Source organism: Sorex fumeus, unplaced genomic scaffold, assembly GCF_029834395.1.
Source record: "Sorex fumeus unplaced genomic scaffold, SorFum_2.1 ptg000035l, whole genome shotgun sequence".
NCBI lineage: Eukaryota > Metazoa > Chordata > Mammalia > Eulipotyphla > Soricidae > Sorex > Sorex fumeus.
In genome coordinates, this window is record NW_026606092.1 from 23,870,580 (window position 1) to 23,897,034 (window position 26,455).

Below are 26,455 nucleotides of genomic sequence, written 5' to 3' on the forward strand. Positions count from 1 at the left end.
TCATCTTTTTGCTCGACCGGGCCCAGTAACGTCTCCATTTTGAGACTTCTTGTTACTGTGTTTGGCATATCGAATATGTCATGGGTAGCTTGCCAGGCTTTGCCATGCAGGCGAGATACTCTCGGTAGCTTGTCAGGCTCTCCGAGAGGGGTGGAGGAATGGAACCCGGCTCGGCTGGGCTGGCTGTGCGTAACACAAATGCCCTACCACTGTGCTATCACTCCAGCCCTAACTAGCAGTTTTTGAGATGATAATATTGGGAAATTGTGAGCTGATCTGCTAGTGAGAGTATAGAAAGAAAAATATTCTAAATGTCTTTTGCAAGGATTATTAGTACTCTTTTTTGGGTTGGTTGGTTTTGTAATTAGCGACCATCTCCAGTGGTGTCTGTGAGACAATTTTGTTGTGAATCAAACTTAGAGCCTTACCAATGCATTTGCTCTATCACTTCAGTTATCTTCCTACACCCAGATTCTTCAATTTAATGCCAAAACTGAAGTAAGTAAAGTAAGTAAAGGCCCTCCCGTTGATCATCAATTTGCTCGAGTGGGCCCAGTAACGTCTCCATTGGAGACTTTGTTGTTACTGTGTCTGGCATATCGAATACGTCACAGGGAGCTTGCCAGGCTCTCCGAGAGGGGCGGAGGACTCGAACTCGGGTAGGCCATGTTGGCTGTGTGAAAGGCAGACACCCTACCTGCTGTGCTATTGCTCCAGCCCATGAAAGGGACTGGTGTCAAGAAAACACTTCAGACCTGTGGAGTGCATGAAGTTTGTAGAATACAGAGCTGAGGCCTGAGTCCGAGGACCACTGAGTGAGTACCTGTCTTGCACTACACAGACCGGGGTTCCATCCTGAGCAGCACATATCGTCCTCTGAGTCCCACCTAGAGAGATTTCTGAATGCAGCCAGGTTCTGTGAACCATAGAGACATATTTATTACTTCGAATGGTATTCATTTCTTAGTATTTCTCTCATTCTCCTCCTGCTATTCTTCACTCTCATAGTCTCTGGACTCTGCCTCACAAAACATTCAAAGTTCATGAATTTTTTATGTGAGGTACAATAATTTTATTTTGAAATGATAAAAAATGGTTAGGTTAAAAGATGTGCTGACAAATTTAGACGAATAAAAGCATGCATTTAAAAATGAGACAAAGTTATTTGATTTACAATGATTGTTTAAAATTTTAAACCCGGAAAAGTGGACAGAAAAGATATTTTATAACCACAGAGAGAATAAAGAGGTGAATTTCACATTTTCTTGACAAAGTCGCAGATAGTCACCTCTGTATTCTTTGATCTAGTCCCAGTTAATAGTTTCCAAAGGAGCATCCAAAGATGTTTCTTCATAATTTTACTCTCATAAACAGCTCACTCTAATGCTAGCTTTCATCTCTAATGTCTCAGCCAGTAAGCTGAACAATGCATTATAATATCATTCCTTCAGCTCCCAATCCTCCTGTTGCTGAGTTTTATTATTTTCTTATAGTTGTCCCTAATGCTTAGCCACTTGGGGGTTTTAAAAAACAAATCACACCCCCCCCCCCAACATTTGTTCTTAGAATTGTTGTCACAGAATGCAATCCTTCAGCCACTAAGATTTCTGAGTTTTTAGGTCTTAGTGATTTTTGAATGGCTGGCCAAATTTTTAGATATGTGGATGATGATTCTGTTCAAAAACTTAAGTAACATGCAAGCAACTTTTTGTCCTCTAATTCTACTGATTTATTTTGTTGCCTAAGATGGTTTGGGAAAGTTTTAACACCTCTGTTCAGCGAGAAAGAAAACAAAAAGACAAAACCAACCTTGAAGCCCTCTAAACAAGTTTAAAATAGTCCTTACAAAAGAAACATTCACAGTAAAACGAATTGCCAGTTTTTCTCCAAGGTTGCCTCCTTGGGAGGAGCGGTTTTGCTATTCACGTCCCTTTCTTATGCAATGGTTAATGACTTTTAGGGTTGTTTGGAGGTTTGTTTCTGCTGAGTCACTAAATTGTGCGTTTTGGTCCCCAGGTGCTTTTCATCCTACTAGTGGAACATGCAATTGAGAATGCGTTGCGTGACTGTGTGTGTGTGTGTGTGCGCGCGTGTGTGGTGTGTAGCTGAGGACACCATTTCCCTGAGAGCAGCCCAGCCACTTGGCATGTCCTTCCTTTCTGAGAAGGAAGGTTCAGGGCGCAAAGGGAACAAATCTGCTTTGCCTAGAAAAGCATCCCATTGCTAGAGCTGCTAATTCCAAACTGACTGTTAAATGCAGAGCTTCCTAGGCGTCTGGCTGGCTCGGTCCAACGCAGAAGTCTCCCCCCCTCTCTAAAGACCCAAATCCCTGTAGAACCCCAGCTTGGAGTTACTTTGCCTTCAAGGAGACCGAAATAATTGTGATTTGTGGCGCTCTCCGTTCGCGGGGGGTATTTTCCTGTTGTGCTCAACGCCTCTTACTAAGTAATAGAGGTGATTGATGTAGACGATGAAGGGGAGTGTGTTGGACTCGGTGATTAATCAGTAAATTCCCATCCTCTGGCATCTCTCACTGCCCCTCTTGCGTGATGTAAGATCAGACGTACCCTGCATTGAAAAGTCAAGACACACGGGCGGCTCGCTCGCGCTCACACACATACACACACATACACGCACACACACACGCACATACACACACGCGCACACACACACACTCTCTCTCTCTCTCTCCCTGTGCCACCCGCGCGCATCCCTTACACCTTCCAGATCCTGCTCCAGGCAGGAGAAGACGGACTGGCTGGGCTCCTCCAGCTGAAGAATTCTCAGTGACATTTGTAAATGACGCTGCTCCATTCGGGGCTCCGGGCTGCCTCTGCCTCCGCCGACGCCGGGCCGAGCAGTCTCCAGCGCAGGCTTCCTCGCCGGGAGAGCACCATGTCCGAGTTTCTGCTCGCCTTCCTCACTCTCTCGGGATTATTGCCCAGCGCCAAGGTGCTGACCGTGGGAGCCGAGCGAGGTAAGCGAGCGCAAACGCCCGGGTCCCCTTTCCCGTCCTGGCTGGGCTTCCCCGGCTGGGCGCCGCTTGCGGATAAGTGAGTGCTGAAACTTAAGTCCTTGCGGCCCCGCGCCCCGCGCCGGTGGGTCCGGGCTGCGCCGTGTTCGTGGGGGAGGGTGACAGGGGCGAGGGGGCCGTTTTGGAGCAGGTGCCCGAGTCTTGAGCCGCTTCTTCCACCCCCCACCCCCACCCCTCGCTGTGTGTTCCCTTTGGCCGGCGATCAGTTCCCGGGTTTTGTCCCCCTTGCCCCCTCCTCCCCGCTCCCGGGGTGCCTTTGCACTTGACTGCGCGTTTCGGTCCGCGCATCCCCAGCGCTGCGGAGGTTGGGATTTGGGGGGAGGATTGGCTTTGGCAGGACTTGCCTCCCCGCGGACGCCTGGGGCTTTGCGGCTGTTGCGGGCTCGGGTTTGTCTCTGCCTTAGGTGGGGTCTTGCTCAACTTAGCTCCTATGGGAAGTTCTTTACCTGCGGTACCCCGGGTGTGTGCGGAGAGGAAAGTGCCCACTTGAGCCCCTGTGGGTTCTGTAGTTTGCGTTGGGAGAAAGCGCAGTGATTACCGAGGCAAAAGCGGTCTTGCAGGGCACTGCTGGGGACAGGCACCTATTTGACTTGACTTTTTGAATTTGTATTTATTTTTAAACTAAAGGTCGAAAGCAAGGCCCATGGTACTTGCAAAGCTAACCATCACGGACGTTTTGCTCTTGACATTCATTTCGAATAGTTGGTGAAAGGCAGAAGTTCAAAAGGAAATGTTCAGGCGAGAGAGAAGTTGGGGATGGCAGCAAAGCTGGATTCTGAAACTTTTAATCTGGAAACCCAAGAATCCCTGTGTAAGTTTGGGTAGCTGAGACAACAGTTGCACAGATCTTAAGAAAGGAAAGAAAGACAGAAAAACAGACAGACAGAAAGAGAAAGAAAGAAGGAAAGAAATAAGGAAAGAAAGAAAGAAAGAAAGAAAGAAAGAAAGAAAGAAAGAAAGAAAGAAAGAAAGAAAGGAGAAAGAAAGAGCAGTAGATGGATATTTGGGTCGTTGGCACTGGAATGGTTAACTGATTAAACTAGAAATCTCATTACAAATCATAACAAGTTTGTATGTCCTTATATAAAGTCTATTTAGAAAAATAATAGACAGGAACGATACTTAGATCCTAGTGTTAACAAATATGCAAAATGCAAATTGACAAAATTATTGTTTGGTTATAGCAAAGAATAAGGAGATGAATTGTGGTGTTCCAACTCAATCTACAGTTGGCAACCAGCTTATAGTCATTAAAGATGTACACACAAGCCATTTTCTTTCCAACTGATAATAGGAGTTCCTTTAGAAAGTGTGACATTATCAGGGTGATAATCTTTTGAACATAACATTGCCACTTAACTATATAGCTTCTGAACTTGCGTTAACTTGCCTTGAAGTTGGTGTGGAACAGTGAACACTGTACTGATAAAATGGAAGTGCACAGCTCTAACATGAAATGATGATCTCTTTGATCTGGAACAATCAGTTCTCAGGCTTTCTTAGGAAGAATATTTGAAGTTGGACCTGAGCAAATGGACAGAATGAAGGTTTTCAGTTCTCTGAGCTAGCAAAATGTGATGGCAGGACTGGCTTAGTGCTGCTGGGCTCTTTCTTATAGAATCTTCTATATCCTGAACTTTGACCTCACCAGAGCAAGTTCTTAGTGACTGTATAAGCATTGATACAGAAACGGCATTTATTACTATCATTGCAATGAATACCTAAAGTGAATTTTACATGAAATAAAAAATTAAGCATATAAAACCCCAATTCTCTTCTCAGATAAACAAAATATAATTTGAGGTCAGTTTCACTGACGGAAAGAGCATAGTAAGATATAAACAGGACACATTGAAGGATTGTTACTTTTATTCAAAAAGTAAAAAGTAAGATAGTTTTATGTTGTTTCACAATGTCAGCATAAGACGTACTTTATAAGCTTTCGTAAGTAAAAATAGAGACCAACACTTTACCACCGTTACATATATTTAACACAACTTTTAAAACTGCTAGAAAAAAAAAAGCTGTAATTGTCGCAGCTATAAAAAGTGAAAAGGGTGGGTCCCATTTAGGGAAAAAAAAAGAGATGTTGCTTGAAAGTTAAAAAAGAATGTGCTGCTGCATTATGACAAACTTCCCGCAGTGAAGTGCTGAAATGGAAGATATGGGAATATAAACTTAAGAAAGAGGTTAATGAGGTGGAGCTATCTGCACAGGTTCTTGTCAATTGTCCTTGTAGAAAAGAGTAGACATGAATTTTACAGGTTTTTTTTTTCTAGGGTGAGAGCTACTTTATTGCCACAAAATTACAAACTAATCTTAACTTCTCTAAATACTTGTTGGTCAATGGACGTCCAGTTAAGCTGAATAAAATAAATAGCAAATAATATGTTATCTCCTACCCTTGCTTTTCATTGTGGATTTATGAGTTACGAAAGAAACAAAAAAGGTCCTTGTATGTTCCAGTTCAGTTTATATACATCCACTTATACTTCAACTCAATAATGTTTATTTTCTTAGTTAATATTGATCTGATGCAGAGTTAAGCTAATGGACATGTCAGTTCTTATTAGATTGTATCATATTTGAAAAAGGAAACATCTTTGTAACTCTTAATAGAAAAAGAAAGAGAAATCATATTCACTGGGGATCAACTGGTGTGTCATATAACAATGTCATGTCATATCAAAGTATTGCTTAATAAGATTTAGGACTTAAGAGGAAGTATACATTGTCAAACTTCTAATGAAAAAGGGTTGAGATAACTAAAAATGAGTGTATTTCTGAGTAGATCAAATTCTTACTGTTCAGATGAGGGAATATTTCCAAGTATTTTAAGTTTATGGTGTTGTAATAATTTTTATATGCATCTCTACAAATCACAGAAAACAACATGAATGTAAAAATTTTTATCTTTCTTTACTCAGACTTAACTTATCCATGTACATTTCCCTCATATTCCTTAAATGTCATTAGTGTTTTATTTCAAATAGTGCCCTCAGATCATTGGGTTTACTATGCTCTGTTCTGGTTTCCTTCTCCCTCTTTCTCTTTTTGCTCAAGCTCACGTGGAAGCTGGAATGAAGAAAGTGAGTCAGTGGAAAAATTAAGGAAAAATGTGTTAAAACAAAAAGAAAAGGGAATTGCAGAAAACAGATTAAGTGAGAGAAAGCCAAATGATAAACTTAGGAAAGCACTTAATTCAAATTTGTCTTTCAAAGGGTCAAAGTACCTTTAGACACATAATATATCCTTAAAATAAATAGCTCCTCATATCCCATATTGCATATCATATTGAAACATTTTAATACGTAAATAATGTAAATATACCTGCAAAAATGGAATGCTGATATAATTACATATTTAAATGTGGAATGATAGATGAAATTAGTGAAAACATGTTAACTATACCAGTTTATTAAAATAAATTATTTTTAAAAACATGTATAGGAACTCAAAACAGGTGGATAATATATGATATAGTTAATGTATTCTCAAAAATGAGAAGGAACTTTCTAAATGCTACTTATTATTCAAGATAGAAACATGCTTACATTTCATTAGTAAGTGTATTTGAATCCAGAACATTAGTTTGTTGCCTGTTCCTTGTCAATTTCTTTTTTATAGCCTAGGAAATACCATGAAAATAGGCTTCATTTAAGGTAAACTGGACTGCTTTTGCTCTCCAAGCTCATGTTTTCTCTTGAACAATTATCTCTTTTGCTTGACTCTGTTTCTTTGCTTGCTTTTTTTCACTCTGGAGAAGTCTGTGTCCTCTCTTACATACACATTCCTTTCTTTCTCTACCCTTACATCTTTCTAAACAAGTTTCATTCACTTAAAAAATAAAATGCTTCACTTAAAAAATGAAAAAGAAAAAAATTTACTTAGACTGAATATAACTTTGCCTTGTATGATGATTATTACAATATTACAATGATGTGTAGGTCGCTGAAACTTCTCTCCATCCTGCATAATTATACTCAGTGATTATTTTTAATTCCACTATTAACTTTTACATATTGTGTGAAATATATGGTCCTTTCTTATTTTCCTAGTTATAGGAATTCTGTGAGTTAAAAATACCTACCAGAGGCATTGATAGATTTTTTTCTAGTGTCTCTGGTTGTCTGTCAAAACAATTCTTGCACAAAGGAAACACCTGTCTTCAATCTAGATATAGGCATTCAAAGAAAGTAGAATTAACAGAAAAAGTTAAACATGATTATATCCACACATGTCATTAGTTAAACAAATTTAGAGTAAGTTGAACTTCTCATTATACAACATGCATGCATTCATGCATATATTCATAGTATACAGTTTTAAATAAAATTGTATTAAAATCATAAAATACCATTCTTTTCTGAAAATTCAAGATTTTTTTCAATAAAATTATATTTAAACCTTCAACAGAAATATTTGATTAAAATACAAGAAAGAAAACATTAAAATTACTTTTTTACTATCAACATGAAGTCTTCTAGTAAATAGATTTCTTAGTTCCTTTTTGTTTTGATTTTCTAACAAATCTGATGTTAGAAAAAATGTCAACCTGCATTTCAAATTTGTCTATTAGCCGACTAATCAAGATACACCCAATGGTTATAATCTGAAACAGGGATCATGTTTTAGTAGCTGAAATCCTAAAGAAAAGTAAAGCAAATGAATGTTTTTATAATACACTATGTAGAATGCATAGTGGATCAAACCTCTTCAGAAATTTATCACATGGACTTTGGTAGTTCAAAATACTTTCATACATTTCCTGAAGAGCTCTGGCCTCTCATGTTTAACCTAAGAATATTAACAAAATACTACCTTGATTCATAATGCGTGCAAATGGAGTATTTAGTTTGGAGAGTTATTTTGGTGGCAAGAGAAGACAAAATTAAGCTAAATGACCAGCATTATGTACATTTTTATGGAACTGATTCACATGTTCATATGATTTATTATTCTTTGAATAAACCCAGAGTACCATCCATATGACTAAAGCCATAGGAATGAAATTGAGTTATATTATAGTAATTATGTCTCAGTGGATTTTCGTCCACTTATTTGAAAGGAGATGGGATAATTGGTTTCTTTAAATTTTTCTTTAATATTCATGCTTTCAACAAAACATTTTAAAAAAATCAAAAAAAGCATTTAAAAGTATCTTAAAATCAGAGTTCTCTTCCTTTTACCCCTCCCCTCTCCTCTTCTTCTGCTTCTTCTTTCCCTCCCTCTCCTCCTCCCCCTCTATCCCCCTCTTTCTCTTTCTCTCTCCTTCCTCATGATGGGCCGGAGAGAGTGATGCTATAAGATCACCTCTGCATATATATGGTTTGAACTCCCAGTCAAACTCTTGTCAACCTAACACCTTGTGCCACTGAGCCATTTTTCGGATGCCTAAAACTTCAATTTTTTACAGTTACTTTTCAAACTAATTTACATGTGTGACTTTGAGTGTATTTACTCCCTCACTTTTGAAGAAGTGCTGTGCTTGCAATAATACTTCAATACTATTTCAATTATTTTGTGCTCTCATATCTGAATTAAATGTTAATCACTTTCTCAAATATATTGAGAACAGACCTTTAAATCTCAGAAGATTTTCCAACACATCAAAAGTAAATCTAGACTTTTGGTCATTTAATACTGTAGTTTATCTTCCTCTGTCTGTCTTTCTGTCAGTCCCACCCACCTCTTGACTTAAGCTGTCTTTAAAGAGACCTAATTATTTTTGAGGATCTTCCTGACTTAAAAGTTGACAGTAACAATTAAAAGGGAACCAGGTATTAGGTAACAATTAGATAGTGTGATCTAATAAAACTATAAAATGAAATTTACAGAATATGTTGGAAGTTGAATTTTTGGGGACAAGATTTAGTATTTCCTGAAAAGTCTATGTATAGAGTTTTAAATCCATGCTTCCTAGGGGAAATTATGTGTACCATTGCTATGTTTTATCACAAGAGACAAATTCATTGTGCTTTATTGAAATTATTTATATCATGGGATAGCATAAGACCTTAGTATTAGAATAAATACATTATCTGAATTCACTTATACTCAAAGATTACTTTGATTTCATAATCTTATTAAATTTTTAGTAGAAATGTATTTTTACACTATTTGCTTTATTTGACTCAATTGATTTTTATAACTTAAAATATTTTTAATTAAAATATATTTGCAATGGTATTTTAAAATAAAGACTTTCAATACAGAATATCTAGTGGAGACCATTTTGGGGATAAAATAGAAAATGGAAATAAGAGTGTCTTTAAATATGGCAAGATTAACTCGTAAACAATACTTTGACAATTTTAGTCCCCAATTAGGTGCTCAGTTATGACTGAAAATAATTCAATGGCATGATGGAATAAATCGGTCTTGTAACTTGTTGCTGATTTCCAATAGATTAGAGTCTACAGCATCATCTCTGAGGAAAAGTAAGGATTGAGTTGGTAATGGAGATGCTACTTATGTTGCTCAAAAAATCGGCCACTCATCTTTATTAAACAATGAGTTTTTTGGGTACTTTTTTAGGTTTAGAAGTACACATAAAGATACATTAGTCAAAGTTGTAACATACCTATAGAAACAATGATTAGTAATTTCAGTTTCTACAATTACCATCAAGTTTTTGAATCATATTTCTCAAATGTAAGATTGAATATTGTAATGCTTCTATTAAAGCTTCCATTTGCATTTAAATAATATCATCCACATATTAGCTATAGAAGGTCAGTTGAAAAAGTACTTTTCCTGCGAGATTTGTGCTAACATTGGCAAGAGAAAAAAATTAAAAAGTAAAGAAACTTCTTGAACAAGATAAAACTTATTTCCTTGCTTAGAAATCAGTGTTACATTTTATCTTACAGTTCATTCATATTAACAGTGAGATATCTCTCCCCGAGTTGCATGCACCTCACTGTCCTGATTGGCATAGCCTTCAGACCAAAGCCATGCATTGTTGAAATGCGACCTCGTTTCAGTCGAAAGAATACTCTTCTTCTTTAGGTGAGATCAAGGTACTATAGCCTGTCTCTTGTTTTATTCTTACAATCAATAGGACATTCTTTCCTAACTTTTCCACATTGCATTGACATCCTTCAAGACGTCCCAGACAGCTTAACTTTAGAAATACGAATACATAATTCCTTAAGAATTTTTCTACCGCTGAGTTTTTCTTTAATGACAATTTGTCATCTTAGCCCTTTCTTCTTAAAATGAGAATAGAGAACTTAAAATGAGAGAAGAGAAGAAAAATGAAACTTGGTTGTACTTGCTTGCTTTAGTATTCATAGGGTATTTTAAGATATTTGTGAAAAAGAAAAACTGTAGGTACAAAACTGGCAACAGAAACTGGCTTTGAATAATCTGTTTTCATAGAAATAGGACATATAAAGAAACAAAGATGCGAAGCAAGAGGATATTGTCAGAAAGAACTTTTTGAAACTTGTGCTCCCATAGATCAAGCCAGCAAGCCTATTAAGAACCTCAAATTTTTGCTAAAGTATAAATTCTTGAGATTCAAAGATGTTTAGGCTTTAAGATGATCTCAGACCTGTATTTGTTTTCTAAGCCTTTTAGTAGTATATTATATTAATATAAAATGTTAAAAATATAAAGTATGACTATTAAAACATCTGCTTTATTCAACTATATTAATTTTAAAGACATTTTTTTCTCAGAATTATGTTTTGAAAATGCAATAATAATGCACTTCATGGGTAAATTTTTTTCTTTTTTAAATTCTCGGGGCAAAAGCATTGGTGCACAGGGCTTACTACTAGCTCTTTGTTCAGAGATCACACATTGTGGGCCATATATGGTTCAGGAGATAGAAAACAATTTGGTCACAAGCAAAACAAGTTTTTTACCTGCTGTACTATAACCCCCACGGATGCATTTTTTTTTTTGCCTCATCATGTGAAGCTATTGCACATCATGCTTTCTGGGAGTTTTATTAAAAAAAACTAAAATATGTGCATACATTTACTAGTTCAGATTCCAGGCCCTTTTATTGTTTACTTGTATTGTCATAGCACAGAAGCCAACATTACCAAGTTAATAAGTCAGAACATTCTAGTCTAAAAATTTTATATGGTTGAAAGCATGGTGACTATCTAATATTGAGAAAAAATAAAATAATAATTGAGTACATGCTAATTCTATGGGTCATTATACTTACTCTTATTCTATAGTCTGTTACCCTTCCTGGATGCTTTATTCCCTCTTTCATTTGCTGCTGATAATATTGATTAATTCAACAATATTTAGTAGACAATTTGAAAATATATAAATCATATTTTATGCTGTGAGAAAAAAGGAAAATAATTTAGGGCAATCAAGATAAGTCCTTTTGGGACTAGAGGTGGTAATTACCTAATATATTTTTGAGAAGAAAGACACAGATGAGAAAAAAAATGATGAGAGGAAACAGAAATGAATAATTCTGAGGAAGAAACTTTCCATAAATGCCCTTGAGAGAAAGTAATGAATTCAGCACTTTGGAGGAAAAATAGAATGTGCATCTGAAGAGCAGTAAAAGTGGTAGGGAATGGGAAAAAGACCTATTTAAGTTAAAGGCAGACTAGGTCAGGCTGACCAAGGTGAGACACTTATATTTTGCTTCAATTGCCATAGCAGTAATTGTATGCTTAAATAGAGGTGACATGACACAACTTATTTAAGAGATCATGTTCACTTCTGAATGAAGAACAAGAAGAGACACAGTGTATGCTATTTAGGCTACTAAAATTAACTTAGAATTTGAGATGTTGATGGCTGAAATAAATACAGTAATAATATAGATGAGGAAAAGTTACAGGAACAATTCACATCCTGAAGTTAGGAAGAATTTTCCCAACAAAGTGCAGGATCATGTGATACATTAAGAGACTAAGGTAAGAAATGAAACCCCGAAATTATTATTTTAAAGGTGAGTAAAACTCTTTTAGGTTATTTACAAATGAATATATTCCATGTTGCTGCATTTCTTAATTATTTTTATTTGATAAGTTCTATCATATGTGTTATGCATGGCTATGTGCAGACCCTGCTGTGTATTTCAAGGTTATTATAGCCATTTTCCTCATTGCTTCACATCACTCACTTCTCTGTTTAGAATAGAATTAATTAACTATAACCTGTAATATTTCTTTAGGTTTCTATTAACATACAATAGTTGGCAACATTCTAGACATTGGTACATATGACAGAATCCACTTTCCTGTTATTTTAACTATTTTCAAGTTGCAGTATAGCTGAAAGTATAGGCATATCAGTCTATGTGAATTCTCATTTGTGGCTTTTCCTTGAGGGAATTCATAGTGTTCAAGGAATAATTCCTTTTTGTTGCCCTTAAATCCTTGACATGATTGACAAGAATTTGTACTGTCAAATAGCTGTTTAAGAATATTTGATTAAAGGGAGAGCTGTAATAGGAATTTTGTTGGTTGTACTTGTTATTCTTCTAGAAAACTCCAAGAAAACCCTGAAGGTAAAGGATTGGTGAAAGCAGGTAGAAGATAACTGACTAGGTGAGAATTCTAGCAGCCTTGGTCAGTCAGATTCCGGAATAATAATTCTATATATATGTCCACACATTCACTATTCTAGTCTACATAAAATATGTATTGTATATTTCTATTAATGAATACATAAAACATGTAGTCTATAGCTTAGACTACCCCACTGTGATTTTTTAGGATAGAGACAAACTAAAAACAACAAAATCTGGAAAAATAATAATACATGAATTTTTCATTTGAAAAGCTTTGGATTTACTGAAAGTTTTTTCTTTGTCTCCACTACAAAACAAACTTGTTTGGATCTATTGAATTCTTGTTGGAATTAAAAAGGGAAGAGTGAGAGAAGGAGAACGAAAAAGAAAGAGATTTAAAACTGACAAAAAGGCAACAACAAACATTCCAAAGGTCTTTAAGAAGAAGGGAATGCAATTTTTAAAGTAAAGTTTTTTAATAGGAATGGATTGAATTTGGCCCTATAATTTTTTCATTGCTCTTTTTCTTTCTTTCCATTCATGTTCCTATTATCTACCTTGACAAAACTTCAGTTTTAAAACCTTATGTTCAAAGCTCCATTCCAATATATGAACTTCACCTGTCAAACAGTCTCTTTTGTTTCTAAAAGTCAAATAAACTATCACCAAAAATACAACTCTTAGAAGTACAAGTTTAGTTGCTATGAAGGAGTATCCTTTAGTTACTCTTTTACATTAAATTGTAAACAGCCTCCTTGTGAAAGTAAAGCTCCAGCTGATCAAGTAAAATTTTTTGAGAAATGCTATGTGGTCACTGCAGTTAAACAATATATGAATGAAAAAGCCCTCTCTAATAGTTTTCAAACATGGTGTGTCTTTAACTTAAAGAAAGAAGTAGTGCTACATAGACTATAGATTAAAATAAAGAGTTCCAGAGCCCAGGCATTCAAAGTTTTAAGAAATGCTCAAATACAATGTAGAAACTAGCTATCTGAATCAATTTATGTGTTCTGTAAAAAGCTTACATGCAGGTTTCAAAGACATTTGCTAGATCTATGTGCAGAAATCTAATTTGTGTATAACTTTAAGTTCAGACCATTTTTCATTCATGCTGTCAAAAGTCCCTTTAATAATTTGGCTCCCAAATTCCAGTACTAAGATCAACATTATATCCAAAAATAAGTTAAATATGAAATAAACACCAAATTTTTATTAAATTTAAGAGTGACTGAACCAAATGGAATTTGAAGCTGGAAGCTTTCACATTAATATTTAATTAGGGACTCACTGTAAATTTGTTTGCTGTGTACTTTAGCAGAGGGGTGCCAAAAAGTTTGAAAATAAATTAATCTGAGTAATTGAAAACAGCAGGAAGGGGAAGGGTTACTTGTATATTTGCAAGTATGAGGTATGATTTATGCTCCCTGACTAGAACTCTGCTCACTTCACATGGAGGTCTGCTGAAGGGCTTTTTTTTTTCCAACCTCTCATAAGAAAAGTACTGTGGGAAAAGGTTCAAAATGAGCATAACGGGGTTATTTATATTTTTTTGTAAAGCAAAAAATAATTACTGACTTCATGCTCAGAATAAAAGACGTTTGGGCAGGAAACATTCTGACCCCTTGGAACAGACCTAAACCTGTTAAAAAGAGCCAAGAAAAATAAACAAAGCTTATTCAGATAACGGTTAAGCTGGCTGGCGAGCACCTGAAAAACCTAGCAGTAGCAAGAAAATCACTTAAGTCAAAAATAAACTTTGAGATAGAAGCTACTTGAGTTCCCAAGATTTAGAGATGAATGCCAAAGAGGATTAGTAAAACTCTCTTCCGTGTGAAATCTAGCAGTAATGGCTCTATCTCCACATCTCAAACCCATGCTGGAGAGTCACTATGTAAGTGAGAGTTGAGCTCAAATCTATAATAAGAATAATGCCGTTTCCTTAAAAAGCAGAAAATCATCTAAAAGAACCTGAAGCAGCAATCTTGCCCTCTTTTCCACCCTTCTATGGCAAGGGAAAATGATAGCCTACTTTCCCCCACCCTCCTTTAGAGTTTCACAGAGGGAAATAGGTTGGCTCTGACTTCCGAGTTCCCTAGCCTCAGAGGAATGGCTGCTTAGATTTCTCTGCTCATCATGTTAAGTAATGGCACTCACACATATTTGACTAACCTTTATGACTTAAAGGGCAAGATGTAGGGCAAGTTTTGCAAACACAAATGCGTACGGCACCCAGACTGGTCAGAAGGTGCTTTGGGAGGCATGCAAATTAGAGAACACCCACATAGTCCAACGGGGCAGATGATATTCAGCTGGAGCAGATGGTGGCCTTGTGTGAATGTGTTCCAGGATATGAGACCTTTAGATAATTCAAGGAATGCCAGGGATTTAACTTTCATGGATTGAAGTTTTTAAAAGTGCTCATCAAGATAAAAGAAAGAAAATACACACACGCACGCACGCATGCACATGCACATCAGAAAAATAATATTATAGGGATCAAAAAACAAAGGCTGATTGACTCAACACCCAGGCTGACACCCTATGATTCTCTGTGCAATCACTGAGTTATAGGCATTAAGAGGAGTTTGGACTAGGTGACAATGAAAAGACATTTTTCATGGTTCATTGCAGACAAAAGGTGGCCCTAGAGAGCTAAGCACAATGCTTTGAAATTTGGAGTGTGTTATTATTACAGGCTTTGGCTTTGGAAAGAATAGAATCAAAGGTGTATTTCAATATTGCCTTGCATCTTTATCTTCACAACCTCCTCTCACTTGTAAAATACAAAGCAGTATCAGGAGAGAGAAGGTGGATACAGAAAAAAAATCTTAATGGTCTGGCATAGGGTCAAGTATTTTAGATTCAATTGTGAGGGCAGGAATGTGCCATTAAACATCATCTTAATCTCTCTCTTTCTCTCTCTCTCTCTTTCTTAGTCTCTCTGTCTCTCTCACTCTCAGTAATGGTTAGGAAATGTTACAGAGATGATTCTCAAAGCAGGAGCTCTCCAGCAGTCTAGCAAGAAACATTCTATGTGATAAATAACAGCTAGATGCAAAAATATTTTTTTTAAAAAAGGTATTTCTGTGCCATATATAGAACCAGACTATAATGTGCAGAGAAATAAAAGGACCAAAGGGAGAAGAAAAAAGTACAGAGAAATCAGGATGGTAGAAAGATTATCCTGATTAGACAAAATATCATGTTAAAACACAAATGGAATCACATTTCAGGTTGTATTACTTTTCTCATCCTTTGGGAAAGCTGTAACTTACCAGGAATCATGCTTTGTGTTTCAGTATCAGGACTTAGTTTGCAGAAGAATTTGTATATTCAAACAAAATAGTCAAATAACTCCTGGTACCCAAACCACTTAAATTTTTTATGTTTATTTATTTACTTATTCGCAGGTGAGGTTTTCACTTGGCAGTGGGGAGGGCTATATCTGGATCTATGCTGAGGATTGATCTTTGCTAATGCTCAGAATACCATATGCAGTGCTTGGGATCCAATCAGGGCTAGTGGCATGCAAGTGTTTGGACGTCACATTTTAAAAAATTTTGAAATTATATATATATGTATATATATGTTTGTATCTCTCTCTCTATATATATTATATATATATGGAAATTCTTCAATGACCTCAAGTCATCTCCCCCTACTGCTAAAATTTTTATAATAAAAATGCAGCCATAAAAATAAAAAGTTGATTTGATATAATACATATTATTATCTAAACTGTAGAACTTGTCAGGATTTTGCCAATTATCCACCAATAATCTGGTTCTGTCTCAGCACCCACTGAGTAATTTAGCGCTATATTGTTACCATATCTCCTCATACTTCTTACAACTCTGGCTTTAGCTATTTTCATAAAATGGGTTTATTTGAAGAATGCTGCTCATATTTTTGTAGGATGTTTCACAATTTTGGATTGTCTATTTTTTTTCCTGGTTATATACTTTTTTTTTCTTTTGGGGTCACACCCGGTGATGCACAGGGGTTACTCCTGGCTCTGCACTCAGAAATCACTCCTGGCAGTGCTCAGGGGGCCATATGGGATGCTGGGAATCGAACCTGGGTTGACTGCGTGCAAGGCAAATGCCCTACCTGCTGTGCTATCTCTCCAGCCCCACCTGGTTATATACTTTTGATAGGAAGATCACATGCAGAATTACACTGTTCCTAGTAAATGTTATCAGGAGATAGCTTTCCATTTGTCCCATTATTTTGAGACCACCGGTTGCCTTAATACTTGAGTAGTGACATTCTCATTCTTTGTAAACTTATTGACACTGTTCTTTCTGTAAGAAAGTATTATTTCTTATCACATAAGTACAAACTGGAAAATATTTATTTTATAATAGCTTAGCGGGTAGGCCGTTTGCCTTGCACACGGCCAATCTGAGTTCAATTCCTATGCCCTTCTTGGAGAGCCCGGCAAGCTATCAAGAGTATTCTGCTCGCACAGCAAAGCCTGGCAAGCTACCCATGATGTATTCAATATGCCAAAAACACTAACAAGTCTCACAATGCAGATACTACTGGTGCCTGCTCAAGAAAATTGATGAACAGCTGGAGGACAGTGACAGTGACAGTGTAATAGTCTAAAATTATCATTGTTGTTTTTTTCACTCAAATTGTTTTTTCTTTGGTTCATTGCAGAATCTTTCAAATTAGTTCTTCAATTATTTTAATATATCCTGATTATTTTCTCAGCATTTTATTACTTTCTAATATTGTCAGGATGATTCAATATAAATTCTTCTTGCATTTTCCATGTTACTTTTGCATGTTACTTTTACTCTTTATTGTAGCACTGTAGCACTGCCCTTCTGTTCTTCATTGATTTGCTCGAGCAGGCATGAGTAACGTCTCACAACGAATTGTGAGACTTGTTACTGTTTTTGGAATATCGATTAAGTCACGGATAGCTTGCCAGGCTTTGCCCTGTGGGCGAGATACTCTTGGTAGTTTGCCAGCCTCTCTAAGAGGGGCGAAGAAATCAAACCCAGGTTGGCCATGTTGGCCACGTGCAAGGCAAAAGCCTTACCGGCTGTGCTATCGATTTAGAGAAATTTCATAAGCCATTGACACTTCAGTGCCATTCAATGGATGCACACTCAAGTATCAAAAGATCATCTTAATGATAATAAAAAACTGCAAGAACAATTATGCTGTTTTAATATTTTCTAATGATGCTACAAAATATCTTCCTATAATTTAATTCCAATAGAGTGTTCACAGAATGTTTGGTTATTTAACAAATGAAATTCTGAATTAGCTCGATTGTGGTGATAACTTAATGTAAAAGATTAACTTAATATGTCTTCAAAATTTACCACAAATCACACACAAATCATCCTGTTATTCATCAATTGCCTCGAGCAGGCCCCAGTAACGTCTCTTTCATCCTAGCCCTGAGATTATATTCAAGGCTCTTTAGGAGAATGAGCCCCATCATTGTTACTGGTATTTGGCATATTGGGTACACCACGGGGAGTTTGCCAGACTCTACCATGTGGGCAGGCTACATTAGTAACCTGCTAGTTTGTCCAAAGTAGGAATGACATAATAAGATGTCATAATAAGATATTGCGTGGCCGCATTTGCAGCTGCGCGGTTCTGGGAGCTGGTTTTTATAGTCTCTGGGTCTTGGCCGTTGATGGGATTACACGGCGCCAGGGGGCCAGTTGGTGGGTGTGACCCCCGCCTACTGGAATTTGGAGGATCTGGGTGGAGGATGCTCGGCCCCAATCCGAGTAGGCTTGGAGATCTCGGCCCTGGAACCCGCGTGGCTTTGTCCCTCTGCCAGTACCTTCATGTGTGCGGAGAGTGGTCTCAGCATAGTGGTGGCTGGTCCTGGAGGTCTTCGGGTGCCAGAGTCCTGGTCGGGGCAGGGAGGAAAGCTCAACCTGCTCCCCTCCAAGGGGCCCCAGCGAGGACAGCCAGGCGCGGGGGCAGGAGACTGCACTGTTCTCTTCCGGGGCCGAGATCTCACACCCACCAAAATTTAACAGTCTGTATCTTAACCAAAATATGATTTATAAAATCTATTAGTATGTTCTATTTTTTTTAATCAAGAAGCCTGTGTGAGGGAATATTTTAAAGGCAACTCTACCCTTGAGATGCTTTATAACTCAAATATGAAATCACTATGGAAGCATAAGCAAGTCATAAAAGGAATCATTGCAAAGAGTTTGATCATACCTGGCAGGTGAAAAATAGTAGTATAAAAATTCTGCACATTTTGGATGGAGAATGAACAGAAAATTTTGTGCCAATGATACTAAGCAAGTATGGTCGTATGACTAGTCTAAACTAAAAAGCAGTTTTCTACCATGTTATATTGAACGATTGTATAGTTGATATGGGTTTCATTGATGAAGCAAGATAAACACATGCTTATGTTTCCAATAATCTTAGTCAGAAGACATATTAAATTTAGAATTTTGTCTCATTTCTGAGGTACAAGAATAGTCTAGAGACAATATTCTTTTGTCATTCAAATAAATAGTTCCAATGTATAGTCTAACATCGCCCATGAAGCAATATATAAAATCCCAGCTAGTGCAGTAAGCATAACTTTTTAGGAGAAAAGTTTTCTCAAATACTTAGAAAAGACAAGAATCTGCATTTCTTCATTATAAACACTTAAAAACATTCTTTTTTGCTCTTACATTTTTACTTTTAAATTTTAGGGACATTATGAACTCTTTCTGGTAGTCAGTAAGATCTTATTTTTATGATGATTTCAATCTTAACTTTGAAGATGCATTTTTTATTTCCTCTCACTCTGTATATTTTCCCCAGTGACTAAAAGATCCATACGTGACATAACTCTTCAGACTCTGGTTTATCTTAAGTGTTTGAATATACCTGATTTCAGTGGTATATAGTTTTAAAAGTATGCATGTGATGGTAGTGATCTGACCATCACATTTAGCTTCTTCTCTAATAAGGTAGTGAGAAACAGAGCTAGTTAGAAAGCAATACAACACCCATATTGAATTTTTAACAACTTAATACATTTTAGGAAATGATCCATCTGAAAGGCATTATGGCTTGCTGAAAAAAGCTGTACACTGGGAACTGGGAGAAATGGGCTCAATTCCCAGCTCTGCATCTGACTCACTCTTTGTCCTTGGGCAAGTCACTTAGCCTCTCTCTGTGTCTACTTCCTGCCTGGTGAAGTACGGAGAATAATGCATAAAGACTCCCACCTCAGCAAGATGTGTCGAAGCTGCATTTTGTTACTACTGAAGGGATCTTTTTTCCCTCTGCTGGATAATGACAAACTTATTTTTATTAGCTTCTAGTTTGATTAAATTTCATACTAAAAGCATGGGGCTACAACTATCTTCAAAAAAGCCTTTAATCCTTTAATTTACACTGGGATTTTACTGCAGTACATATTGTTTCATGTTAACAAACTCATTGCTTAGAGGGGGGTCTGTGGGTCCTATGAGTATAGAAATATTTCTTGTCTCAATCTACTTAAACACCAACCACAGTGTCTTTCCTGATCAATAGAGCTCATTGGAATAAAAAAAAATGGAAAGAAGAAGTGTGCATATAAGGAATAGAATATGTCTATTCAAAAATGCCACTGTTATCATTAGAATGTTGGCAGTGAGGAAATCAGTATCAATGAAAACGCATACACACATGATTATGGCAAGGTATAGACTGAAAAAATTATTAATTCTGTAGGACATACCAGGATTTATATAGCATAAAAATTAAATTTATTCATTTCTAACCTTTGACCTCATTAGATCATTTTGTACTCTTCTAGTTTCCCCTGAATATCATTTATAACATTTTAATAGTTTTAAACTAGTAGGCAATTATTGCTTATGCAATTGCTTTTTCTTATAAGGTTCTTTTTGTGTGCATGTGCTATACTTGATGGTGCTCCATGACTCCTAGCAGTAGTCAGGGTACCATACACAATGTTAAAGTTGCATACAAGGGAGTGCTCTGCATTGGACAACCATCTAACATGGGGCAGTTCTCAGGGTCGCTGACCCATCTTCTACCAAATAATACCCCTTGTACTATCTCCCTGGGCCATCAACTAACTTTCATATGACACAGTAGTCATTTATAATTTTCTTGACTTTGATCTTTTGAGATGATTCTTCCAGTTCTATTTTCTACATTCTGAATGTATAGGGTATTTATTTCATCTTAGACTAGTATCAGCATTTTTAAATAAATTAGATATTATGTAGGATAGACTAGATTCAAATCAAATGTTCCTGAATGCAATGTTGTCTAGGTGATGTAAAGTATTTCTAACATTGAATTAATAATGTAGACTCTAAGAGATGTAGAAAGGCCTTGGGCTTATAGTGTTATACCATTTTGCTTTGCGGAAATTGTCAGTGAAGAGGTAATGTATCATTCTAAATAAAAGACCACTTACCAGCTTACTAGTACTATATTTTATCAATTTCTTTATCTCTTGGAGGCTAAGTCTCCTTCTGCATGAAATAAGAATAAGTATGCCTCTCACATGATTGAAGTTTTAAGAATATGCTTATAAGTTGTTCTTTTTAGTAGCAGCCACTCTCAGTTAATAAAAGTATATTACTATCAGTAATAGTGAAGGTTGGTTTTGTAGTACTATTCATAAAAACTTGTATAATAGAACTATTTAAGAATAATACTTATTCTGTGAACAGAAAACAATACTGTTCATTGCAGAATCCATCCTAAAAGATGAACATTTTATATATGTTTGGTTATTAATCCTTTGGTTGTTTTAATAGATATAGTACTAATGGAAGATGCTATTCTTACACCTTTTCTAGAATGAAGTAAGTTTTAACTCATTTAACACACAAATTTTTTAAAAAATCCAGTGTCAAAATGGACTTTGCCAACAAATAGAATTTCCTCCCTCCCCAAGGTCATTGTGTGCTTTCTACCAAAGTCATTGCTTACTTGATCTTAGAGATTATAAGGTTTGCATCACTACAATACAAACATTTGCAGTCTGTAGTGTGAAGCTAATAATTCCAAGAAATCATTCATATCATATTGGAAGAGACCTTGGCCAACCTTATCTGCAAAGGAACCATGCAGAACAGAGAAGGACATCCAAAAGACACTCTATATGTTAAATTTTGAATTGTAGCCTGGGGTTACATATTTCTAGAGGGGTTCATTTTTTCAACTTTAGTTAGCAAAAAGGTGTCTCTAAGGTTTATTCTCCCTTAGATGGGGAGGAGCTGAGCACAGAGAATTGCAGAGGCAATGCAACTGATGCAGCAGCTAAGTGGTTCCGCCACCTGCATGGTTAATATAATACAATCAACTCTGGAATAGTCAGATGCACAGAATATGTTCTTTATACTGAGTGAATGCAAGGCAGATATAACTTTTAAGAGACTGGAGTCCAAATCTCTAAACTTATCTCATGAACTGCATTGCTATAAATAATGTAGTTCATGAAGTAAGAAGCTTGTTGAGGACTACATTTTCATGTAGATTATTGCTCTTGCTCCAGTGGTTAGTTACTAAAAAAATGTGATTCATTTTATCTTTCTGTTGTTCAAAATGACATTTTGACTATGTTAAAATAAAGAGCTCGACCCTCTGCTTACTTCTTGGTGGTGCTTCATGTTATGATGTTGCTGGGTGTCCTGTGAGAATGAACCACTAAATGAATCTGATAGTAGAATATATTAATGCCAATCTAAAATCATTGCTCTATATTCTTTGTATTACTGAGATTGCTTCTTTTGTGGATTTGAAACAAAGTTTTTATAGTTTTTTATAAAAAATTTGTTTAGTAAAATGACTTGCTTTAGGAAAAATATATGAACAACTAGGGGAGGAGAAACATATTTGTTTATTTTATACTCACAAAAATTATTATGCTTCTAGAAAATACTGCTCCCACCCCACCCAGGAAGAATGATATGATTGTATAATATCAAGTAAATGTTCAGTGCTCCTGAGTGATAAATTTACATAAAGGATAGTTTGCTTTCTCATCAGAGTCTGTGTACTAAAGATTTTCTGTCAGAAAATCAGAATGAAGACTAAAATTAAGAATTGGTTTTGTGTATTAATACTACACAGATCATTCTATACACATTTTGAAAACACTGAGCTAGATATTACTTTTGAATTTCATTATTTAGTGATGATATTTTTTTCTTTAGTAAAGAGACTAGGAGGAATGCCTAATAGCCATATTTCCCTCCTCAGAAGAAAGCACTAATCTTTACATATAAGTTAAAATCTGAGTTAATTTTTGTGCTATTTTGTCTTTTTAAGATAAAACGTATGTTACAGTCTTTTTTCTGCAAAGCAATTAGAGCAAGTAGTTCTAGGCAAAATATGTATAGCATTAATCTTGTACTTAAGTAATAGCAAATAACTTATTAGAGTAAGTAAATATTTGAATATTCTTTATGTGTAAGTTTATATATTATTTCAAATCAATTTTATAAAAATTGACAAAAATGACTTCCCAAAATAAGCATTATAATTTATAGTAGCAACACAAAAGTGTTATAGGAAATGGTCAAGTTAGACAGATTTTATATTGCTATTATATTTTCTAAATGGTGAATTCAAGTCTTGTTCCAATATTGTAGAAATAGGAGGGAAAGACATAAAAACATTTCTAGGGTGTTAAAGTGAGTTAACATCATAACCACCAACTGTCGGCAGGCTTTGGGGAGCCAGCAGGGAGTCATGTTTATCCCACATAATGGATGTGTGGTCACGGATCTCATTAAGCAATAACAATCTTTGGGAAACAGTCGTTCCCTCCCAAAGTCCACTCTAAATGTACTCTTCTGTAGTCCACCGAGGTTCATGCTGCTTATAAGGTCATCATGCTCTTTTTTTTCCCTCTTTTGAGTTTCTGTAAGCTGGTTTCTGTATATACAAAAGTATCTTGTCACATAAAAATTGAAATATCTGTGTCTCAAAAGTCCATGATAAGAAACCATTGCTTTAGATTCATGAGGAGAGTTCTTGGGTGAACATAGATGCTGTGATAAATAGTTTTGTGATAATGAGACACCCACCACTGCTGGTTTTACCTGCAGTAGTTGAGCTAATATACAAGTGCTATGACCCCAATGACCTTGGTGAATGAATTTTATAAACCAGTCAAAGTGTAGAAATGAAAACATAGTCTCTAAATCTACTGTGTATGGAGCACTGTGGGCATCCATATGGGGTAAATTTTTTTAACAGTAAATTTACCCATATTGCTGTCAATAGATAGAAATATTAAAAATGATAAGAAATTGATACAAATCTAATCATGGGATAAAAGAGATAACTAAAGAAAAAAGTGTCTAATAATTTGATTGTCAACAAGAAATTATTGAATCCTCAGGTGACCTCATTTTAACTGGCCAGTATTCAATCTGTTGTTCCTAGCCCCTAAGATTCTCATAAATCCTGTTTCAAATAAAAACAATTAAATTAAAACATTAGTGTCATGAAGTAATCAACAATGTGCAAATGTTGAAATGTGCACTGTATTTCATTAATTGATATGAATTTTGGATTGGATTTTTATGAGTGGCATAACAGTCAATGACATTTACAGTTGTGGTTTAGAAAATTTCTTCTCTTTCTATTTAATTGTTGAAAATCTAGACATTCTTTTTAAGTTTTTCTTTCTTTCTGTCTTTTTTTTGCTTTTTTTTCTCTCTGTATTACTCCTAGCAATGCTCTAAGATGCTGCAGATCAAATCAGGATCTACTGCGTTTAAGACAAACATTCTACCACTATCTCTCCAGCCTCGAAAATTTCTACACTATTTCTACAGGGAAAATGATGAGAACACTGGCAGACTTTATAAAAAGCAATGCTTTGTGAATGTACTGTTCATAAAGTAAATTTATATTCTTATATACACTAATAAACATATATATACATAAATATATACATACATATATATTTATAAGTATATTCATAAAATGCATTTATGAACATATTACTTATCTGGATACAGATCATATTTTGTTCTACTTTTTTAATAAGCAAAATTTAGTAATTGATGCTAAGCGATAAATAGATATTGGATACAGTAAAAAGATCAATCTTTCAAAAATTTAATTGCTGTAATATTTTTCAACAGTATCCATAATTTAACAACTATAACATATAATTTACCTAAGCTAACACAACATGATCCAAACTTCGGGTGGGACATACACAGATGTGAAAGACTTGTTGCGGTAGGAAGTGACATGTGTATTTTACCAAAAGTATTTTCAAAGATAGAATAATTTATGCTATTGGTAATAGCACATACATTTCAATGCAATGTGAAATGACCGAGAAATAAAAGATTCGGGTTTATATTGGAATTCAACTGCTTTTTGGCCGTCTAATTGAGAATAAGTCACTGCATTTCTCTATGTACAATTGTTGTATTTGCTGAATGTAACTAATGGCAACATATTACATAATATTGTTTTAAAAGTGAATAAGATAATGAAAGTGATTTTCAAATTCTATAGTGCTTTGTAAAATTAGAATTTCATTATTCTACAATAGTGATAATTAAAACAACTCTGCTTTTGTGATTTTTTAAAATTAGAAATGTTTTCATCTTTAAGAATGTAACTGTCAGTTTCAGAACTTCTATGACTGACAGAAAAACACAGGTTGATAACTTATTATTTTATTTTAATTTATTATTATTTTTAAAAAATTTTTATTAGTGAAACACCATGAGGTACAGTTGTAGACTTACAATTTTTTGTGCTTGGGTTTAAGTTATACAATGATCGAGTACCCATCCCTCCACCAGTACCCATTCTCCACCATCAATGATCCCAGTATCCCTCCAAACCCCTATCCCCCCACCCCACCCCGCCTCTGTAGCAGGGCATTACCTTTTGTTCTCTCTCTCCCTTTGGGTGCTGTGGTTTTCAAAAGAAACATTGAGTGGCAATCATGTTCGGTCTATAGTCTACTTTCAGCATGCATCTCCCATCCTGGAAGGATCCTCCCAACACCCTTTACTCGGTGCTCCTTTCTCTATCTGAGCTGCCTTTTCGCCTAGCATGTATAGCTGGCCTCCAAGCCATGGAGTGAACTTCCTGGTACTTATCTTGGCTATTCTTGGGTGTTAGTCTCCTAATTTGTTACTTTATATTCCCCAGATGAATGCAATCATTCTATGTCTGTCCCTCTCTTTCTGACTCATTTCATTTAGCATGATAGTTTCCAAATAGTACCACTTGTATGTAAATTTCATGACTTTCATCTTTTCTAACAGCTACATAGGTACTCCATTGTGTAGATGTACCAAAGTTTCTTTAACCAATCATCTATTCTCGGGCACTCGGGTTTTTTCCAAATTTTGGCTATTGTGAACAGTGCAGCAATGAACATAGAAGTGCAGATGTCATTTTGACTGTACTTTTTTGCCTCTCTGGGATATATTCCCAGGAGTGGTATTACTGGTTCAAATGGGAGCTCAATTACTAATTTTTTTTGAGAATCGTCCATACTGTTTTCCAAAAGGGCTGAACCAGTTGGCATTCCCATCAGCAGTGAAGGAGTGTTCCCTTCTTGCCACATCCCCGCCAACACTGGTTGCTTTTGTTCTTTTGGATGTGGGCCAGTCTCTGTGGTGTGAGACAATATCTCATTGTTGTTTTGATTTGCAGCTCCCTGGTATTAATGATGCAGAGTATGTTCTCATGTGTCTTTTAGCCATTTGGATTTCTTCTTTGAGAAAGTTTCAGTTCATTTCGTCTCCCCATTTTTTTTGATGGGGTTGGATGTTTTCTTCTTGTGGAGTTCAACTAGTACTTTGTACATTCTTGATATCAACCCATTGTCGAATGAGTATTGGGCGAATATTCTTTTCCATTCTATAGACTGTCTTTGTATTTTGGTCATTGTTTCTTTGGAGGTGCAAAAG

At 35.9% G+C, this 26,455-nt stretch overlaps 1 protein-coding gene across 1 annotated transcript in view; it reads left to right on the top strand.

The window, feature by feature from the left end:
• Positions 1–2,799: 2,799 nt before the first annotated feature.
• Positions 2,800–26,455, top strand: part of LRP1B (LDL receptor related protein 1B) — a 1,985,988-nt gene continuing 1,962,332 nt past the window's right edge. Inside the window, exon 1 of the mRNA XM_056117551.1 lies at positions 2,800–2,977. Coding sequence (XP_055973526.1) covers positions 2,800–2,977 — 178 coding nt within the window. The remainder of the gene's footprint in view (positions 2,978–26,455) is intronic.